This window comes from Cupressus sempervirens, chromosome 5, assembly GCF_028749045.1.
Source record: "Cupressus sempervirens isolate cs-2001-9-10 chromosome 5, ASM2874904v1, whole genome shotgun sequence".
Taxonomy (NCBI): Eukaryota; Viridiplantae; Streptophyta; class Pinopsida; order Cupressales; family Cupressaceae; genus Cupressus; species Cupressus sempervirens.
This window is the reverse complement of record NC_143122.1, coordinates 386,830,928-386,838,529: the sequence shown is the minus strand read 5'-3', so window position 1 is coordinate 386,838,529 and position 7,602 is coordinate 386,830,928. Positions and strand designations below refer to the sequence as shown.

Here is a 7,602-nt window from a genome sequence, read left to right as displayed (position 1 = left end):
AAACCATTCTAATTCATCTACTATTTATATAATATAATAGTATTAACTATAATAGTCTATTCTAGGTACATATAATAAATTCTATCTTATTAACTACAATTATATAATAAATGTTTATTCTATTAATTATAATTATATATTACATTTCGACAAGTACATACTTGTATCATTTTGTTTTTAAAACAAGAATGTAAAAAATTAACTACACACATAATACAAAACTAATATTACTTCGAACGGTAACAAATTTTATGGTTACAACATATCTTTATCTTTACTTTTAATACCCTTCAATGTGTATCTTGAATATATATAACAATAATGTTAAATGGATAAGGATATACACATACAAGAATAATTATAATTATATACACATTATGCTAACATAGATAAATATATTTAAAATTAGATATACAAAACATAAAATAATCTAAACATAATTGTATATTTTTATAAAAATATACAATTATATTTATATGAATACATTTTTATTGTTCATTAATTATATGATATGATATATTTATTTTATTTTATATTTAAGTTTGTTTACAAAAAGATTTTAATGTAAAAACTTAATTTAAAAATTATAATCAAATAAGATAAACTTACTATGATTAACAAATTAAAAAAACAATCAAATATTTCTTTAAAAATAAATTAACCTTAAATAAATATAAATTCACACCATGTAAATATATTTGCAAACTTTTTCGTATGAATCTGAACATTTAAGAAAACATAAAAACCAATAAATTAATTTAAATAAAAAATAGATCAACAGTATCGTATTAGTTGTAGGGTGGAAAAGACAAGTACGAACGGTGCAGGGTAGAAAAGACATGAGTACGAGGAGGACACTGACAATTTTACATACATACCGGCCGGTGCAAATATGTTGCACCGTAGCCGGTGCCGTGAAAGATAGTAGTAGGCTTTCAAGGGATAAGTTGAAATGATCCCCTCGCCACAAAGGGGAAGACAAGGAACATGATTTTACGTATTTAATCGGTTGGAGAACCAGTTTTATAGGTGGAGAAGCTAAAATGGCAACCGAAGCTTTGAAGGATGGATATAACATTCTACTTACGGTTCGCTGAAGTTTCTTTGAGATAATTGAGGACGTTCTGAGCAATGCAGAAGGCCACAGACTGAATGGTAATCATGGGATTAATCCCCAATGCAGTGGGAAGCACACTTCCATCTGCAACATAAAGCCCCTCCACTTCCCAACTCTCCCCATTCTCATCCAATGCACTCTCAGCCGAGTTCTTTCCCATTCTGCAACTCCCCATCTGATGCGCACAGTACAATGGCGCCCCATCTTTCTTCCCTACTCTGCTCACATACTCCTCGAAATCCTTTTCGTGATTAGAAGTTGAGGAAGGGCCAATCTTAAAGCTTTCAAGATCCTGATGGTGGGATCCGACCTCAACGGCCCCTGCAGCGGCCAGTATACGAAGCCCCTTCTCCACGCCTTCTCTGGCCCGATCCTCATCATCGGATCGAAGCTTATAGTCAATGCACAAGCTGCCGTCTTCCTTGGCCGCAACAGATCCGCTTCCCATATCGCGAAGCAGAACGATTATGCTGCAAGTTCTGGAGAAATTGAGCATTGTTTTCTTGAAATGGGACCCTGACCGCCACGGCATTATACTGGCGAAGGTGCCCGGATGCAGAATTGGGGTTTGTAAGATCGCTCCATAGCCCGTGGTGTCCCAGGCGGCGGTCTCGTTTGAGAAGGCCGTCATTATTCCGCCTTCGTAACATGTCCCCTGAGCTGCAGTTCCTGGCGGTAAGTACCCCCACACGATCTGGACGGGATGCAGGTGCAGGTTTTTGCCAATGTGAGGGTTTTCCAGGCCGCTGGTGTGGAGCAACGGAGGCGTACGCAGAGCGCCGGAGGCGACCACCGTGGCTCGGGCCCTGATGAACACCTGCCTCTCTGTGCCTCCGATTTTAGCCACGACTCCGATCGCTTTTCTACCCTTGCGACCTGACAGAAAAAAAAAATCAGTATGAAACCCTAACTATAGTTTTCATTGAAATGCATGGAATGTTAATTTGATGAGAAAGACCTGAATTCGGGGTTTGCAAAACCCTGTGAGCAGAGCAACGGGTGAGTATGACGGCGCCGGCGTCGGCGGCGTCGACGAGCCACGTCTCGGAAGTTGCCTGCTTCGTCCCTTTCCTGCACCCGAGGCTGCACCATCCACAGTAATGATCTGCTGTCGCATTTCTTGGAATATTCCCCACATGGAACCCTAATGCCTCGCATCCTTTCCGCAGCACAGCATTCTGCAAGCTTTCCTCTTCACAGTCCTCCTGCACCCCCAACCGCTCGCAGACTCGATCCATGGCTTCGCGGTATCTGGGGCTCCCGAATATCTCAAGCCCTAGGGTTTGAGTCCACTCGCGGAGCACATGGTCGGGAGTTCGAAACGAGGCGGCCCAATTGACTGCCGAGCCGCCGCCTACAGTAGAGCCAGCGAAGATGGTCATGTTCTGGTCCTCAGTCCTCACCAATCCTTTCTCCTCGTACAGATCTCTAATAGACTCCGCCTCCAGGAGCCCCAAATCATGGCGGGCCTTGTAACCCCCTTTTTCCAAGACGACGACCTTAAACCCTGCTTTTGCCAGCACCGCGGCTGCAACCCCGCCGCCGGAGCCTGAGCCAACTATGACTACGTCGCATTCTATGGCGTGGTCTTTTGACGAGCACTGCACATTTGCAAGAGCCGCGATTTTGGAAGGACTCGTTAATTTGCATCCGTGGCTTTCCAGAGCTGAGTCTAATTCATCTCCGTATAAAACCGATGTGTCAATTACTGAGCTTTCCAGGGGCTTGGGGGAAAGTTGTGCAGTCATGGCCGCTGGATCGGGTCCGCAGTAATTTATGGCTTTCCAAAAGGGGTTGTGCCCCTTCTCATCGACCTGCCAGGAAAGCATACAAAATCTGTCAGAGCTTTGAAGAAAAGATTGAACTTCATGAAAGCAGTGTTGAATATTAAAAGTGAAAACCAGGTCCTAATTTCACTGTTTAGGGAGTCTGCAAATTTTAGGACGAGGGCATCAGCTATTTTGGGTTTTGCTTGCAATTTCAGAAAAATAGTGTGGGATCTCCTAATTTCAGGATATTGTATTGAAAGTTATGTTTTGAAAAAGTCATCCATTTTAAGATCATCAGATAGGTAGTGTTCTTTTCTAAGATTTTTTAAGGATATTCAAGTCAAGGGAGTTTTAAAGGGTGTGGGGTCTTTTAAAATATTTAATTATCAATGGAGTCCACCAAATGATAAAGAGAAGTCAGAGGTATTAATAAACAATCAATAGATAAGAGGACATAAATAGAGTTATATTGTATAGAAGAAATTTAAAAATAATCAATGTTTTGACAATTTCTCTTTTAAGAAAGTTTTCTTGAATCCTCAATCTAATCTATATTCTTTCTAAGATAATTAGGTTCTTGTTCTTTTGATTGCCACAGCTTTAAAAAAAATTCGCACATTTTTTGTTTATGAAAATTGGACAATCTACATGAAATCTAAAATCTTTACCTCATTTAAGAATGTAATCGGTTGTTTGGAACTATCAATCTCTAATATTCATTAGCTTCCATCCATTTATTTCTTGTAGGATCTCCTTAACATGGATTTCCTTCATTTTGATCTCTCTATTGTAACTTCTACCCATATGTTAGTGAATATATTAGAGTTTCTAGAACATGATTGATCTCTAATTTGCTTCAAATTTGTGAGAGGAGAGGATACCCTAAAACTCCTTTGATTGACTCAATCAGCAAGTGAAGGTAACTTTATTTTCTTCCAGATTTTTGTACTAAAAATCTCGTCTCCTTCACTTACCTACTATTGGACTTAGTTTCTGACTTTTTTCTTTTAACCTTGCCTATTCAAAGATGAAAGTATGTAGGTTGATCCTCCTTCATAGAGCTGAACTCTCTTCCATCAAGAATTGGTTCATCTAGTTCATCTCTAACATCTTTCCTATCTTGTTCTAAGATCTCTAAAACTTGAATTTCCCTGGTCTTTAATCTTATCCATGAATGATAAGAGCTTTGGTAATTCAGAGATTAATATTAAATTCGAGAATAAGTTGTAAAGAAATAAGAACTAAAAATAATGTAACCGCTTCATAAACTATGGCAGAATCTTTGAGCTGGTTGGAAGAGGAGGCTAAGAATTTCTTGCAACATATATATATATATATTCTGGTTTATGAAAGGGGAGCGCAAAGTTTTCTAAGTCGAAAAAAATTGGAAAACATATCAGGTTTTTAGTGGTTTTTCTTATCTTCTTTCTGCAACATATCAGCGCAATGTCTCAAATCTTATATGGAATGAGCTCAATTTCCTTAAACATTGAGCTACTGGATAACATCCCCAACAGACGGACAAAATGTTCCCAATCGTATAAGATATTACTCCAACCGGTTAGGCGTGGCCTGCCCAAACACATAAGGTTAATAAATTAATGGAACTCCTAAAGAAAAGAAACCAATCAGAAGCAATGGAAGTTACAATGACAGCTAGAAGTTCTTAGAGAATTTTATTATTAGACGATTAGCAGGAGACTTTTTCCAAGGTAGGTGAATATCTGGTGGCTTTTCTTTTCAAAGCTTTAGCTTTAGGAGATAGTCAACTTTCCATTAGAACATTCCTGCTGCAGATTGCTCCCGAATAATTAGGTACATGCTAGAAGGAAAAATTAGAATCATATGGAACCCTTGCCCTTTTACCTAACAATTTGATGAATTCAAGAATCAAGAAACATGAAATCTCGAATTTACCTCTCTTCCTTTGCATAAGCTAGAATCACACAAAAATAGATAATAACAAATATTTTCAAGCAGTAAAACTGGATCTTTGACAGTTAGGACATATTATGGAGTGATTGACCATGACGCTAAATCAGTTGGCTTTTTTGAGTCCATAGGCAAACCAGTGCTGTGAATCTGGAAATGGTTAAGATGAGTGACCAGTTTCTTCCTGTGTCGCCAAGTTTTGGTTGAGATAGCACATTAGTTTTTGCTAGTGAGGTAAAAAAGGACCAGTGCGTAAAGATGAAAAAACAGAAAATATTGGATGATTATATTTATTCACAGTGAGTAGCAGCAACTATCTAAGGGATATGGTTAGGCTCCAGATAAAATTTACTGTTGATCAAATGTCAAAAAAATTGAACATATATTAGATATTTCTTAAATTCTCATCATTTGTTCTTCATGATCTGTATATTTTGTAATCGAAAACAATAAAAAATTTGAAAAAAAAAAACTGTATTTTCACAAATTTTTTTTTAAAAAATTGACTTTTTTTTCCTTCAGCACATTTTGTATGAAGCTTAACCAACACCCATACTGTGACCTAAACAGGAGAATCTTGGATTCTCTCTATTCTATTTGCCTTAAGATTTTACCTAAAGGTCTTGTTGCTAGCACTACATCTGTCTGTCCCTCATATTTTACAGGATCTATAATATTCAAGTGCATACAAAGTTGCCTAGAGCAATAAACTTAACAGATTTATATAAATAACATAAACAAAATCTGTGCATCTCATGTATTTATCCATGAGACAGATCTACTGTAACCAAAATACTCAGTTCCTTTCAAACATAATGTTTATTCCTTAGCTGAAATTTGTTCAACTTACTCTGGTGAAATGGTTCCACATGAGGGTACCCTTGAAAACTTTAAAAATAAGCCTGAAGAAGGAGATTGAGCTCGTAGACCAGTCGAGAAGCACTTTCTCTCGTTTCTCAACAGCCAAATCCCCAAACCTCAGAACAAACGGAAACTCTGTAGACAATGAATGTCTTCCTGCGAGTAAAAACGTTCCTAAATATGTAGACAGCAACCACAGAACCTTCTTCAGGATATTGAGGACCTCAGGTTTGAACAGATTCCTCATGGTTTCTGCAACCTGCCATAAGGTAATCAACTTTTATCTCAGAATCTTAAATATATCAAGGTTAATTTTAAGAGAACCATCTTGTATTAAACAATGTTACAGAGATCTAGATGAAAATCAGCGTTTCTGATCTAATATTTGATCATAACTCGTTTGGAGTTGCCTATTCACAACGAGATTTTGATTACGTTAGTCTGTTTAACAGAAATTCATCTAAAATTAGGGAACAGTTCCATCTCACAGCGTCAAGTATATCGATACTTAAATCAGTTTTTCATAAAAACTGTTACCAAGATCCTGTTAAAGATTAAAACTTGGTAATCACACCAGACAACTTGATTACACAATTTCACCTTATAAGCAGAGGATTAAAACTCTAAAAACCAAGTTTTCCAGAAAAATCTTGATTAAGATTAGTGGATTGTTTATAACACTGTAATTTCGAGTTCAGGATAAGCTTACCTCAAAGGTGCTCCATCCGTTTGGCAAAGAAGCCATATAAAATTCCTCAACATCCTTACTGAATTCAGAACCATCGAGTAAAAGACCACTAGCTTCTAAGGGCAGAGAGGGAAAGAAAGCATTGCAGAGCGCTGTAAGGCTCGACATTTCAGCTGCACTAAATCCTATAAATGGTGTCTCAAACAGCCCATGATTTTTTCCCTCAACTACTGTTTCAGTATTTAGAAGGCCATTGAAATTTCTGAGCTTTCCTCCTTCCATCTCCAAATTTGTTCCCTTTTCCTTTTCTACTACTCTCTATTAAATGAATCCTAATGCTAGAAAGTCCTCATCAATCATATATTTATACACCCTCCCCAAAACAGGGAATTTGATCTTGTTCCTTGTGACTGACCGTTTTTACACTTCCGAACTTGACCTTGAAGTTTTTACTCTCCAAACTTATCTTGAATTATCTTATTTGAAAGTACTAATTACCCACCATTCACAGGAAAATGCTTTTTTTATTGGAAAAGCGTGGTGCGTTGAACAATAACTTAGTTGGAGATCGCCCAGAAACTTTAGATTCCTATTTCAATAGCACTTGAGCTCTTATAGATTGGAGATCGCCCAGAAACTTTAGATTCCTATTTCAATAGCACTTGAGCTCTTATAGATGAGACCCACTAGAGTCTTTCACACAAGGAACCATAAAATCTCTTCTGTAAACAAAATTCTGCTGAGATTTTTTCGAATAGATTACGTCTACGAGTGGTCGGCAACGTTTTGTCTTATATTATAATCTTTCTTAGTTCAAAAAAGCATACGCATCTTTTATCCGTGCCTTTGTGTCTAGTTTTATGACCCTTGTAATCCTTGATGTTGAATCCTATTATAAAACATGCACAACCTTTTTACAAAGATCAGAATTCTAAATAGAAAATGACATAAATATACAAATTTCATTATTGCACTAATTTTTTTTTCTTCTAGTGAGTTATTTTCTAATAATGATCTTAAATTTTTTTTCATGTAGTAGTTCTTTTCTAATATTGATCTTAATGTTTGTTTTATTGAGTTTTCTTTCTCAACTACTCAACCAACCTTTGACTATTATACTATGATTTACATCAAGATCAAGTACATTACCAATCTTTGTAACTTTTCAATGTGAAAGAAATCTCTAAACTTTATTTCTTGAATATTTTATTTGTGCAATCAAGAAAGAATAATCA

The 7,602-nt window shown here is 36.8% G+C and overlaps 1 protein-coding gene across 1 annotated transcript; it reads right to left on the bottom strand.

Moving 5' to 3' along the window:
* Nucleotides 1–945: 945 nt before the first annotated feature.
* LOC149556400 (long-chain-alcohol oxidase FAO4A-like) lies at nucleotides 946–7,134 on the bottom strand. The gene is made up of 4 exons (XM_089830687.1): nucleotides 6,389–7,134; nucleotides 5,669–5,938; nucleotides 2,076–2,931; nucleotides 946–1,993 (listed from the first exon to the last, which is right to left on the bottom strand). The coding sequence occupies exons 1-4, from the start codon at nucleotides 6,647–6,649 to the stop codon at nucleotides 1,080–1,082; spliced, it is 2,301 nt and encodes a 766-aa protein (XP_089686813.1). The 5' UTR covers nucleotides 6,650–7,134; the 3' UTR covers nucleotides 946–1,079.
* Nucleotides 7,135–7,602: the final 468 nt, after the last annotated feature.

Bases quoted from the DNA above. Each gene is read 5' to 3' on its own strand.
- LOC149556400 (XM_089830687.1), bottom strand. From the start codon at position 6,649: ATGGAAGGAGGAAAGCTCAGAAATTTCAATGGCCTTCTAAATACTGAA. The intron at 2,932-5,668 runs GTAAGTTGAACA...CTTTCCTGGCAG, and splicing joins TGTGGAACCATTTCACCAGA to GTCGATGAGAAGGGGCACAA. The intron at 1,994-2,075 runs GTCTTTCTCATC...TTTTTCTGTCAG, and splicing joins TTTGCAAACCCCGAATTCAG to GTCGCAAGGGTAGAAAAGCG.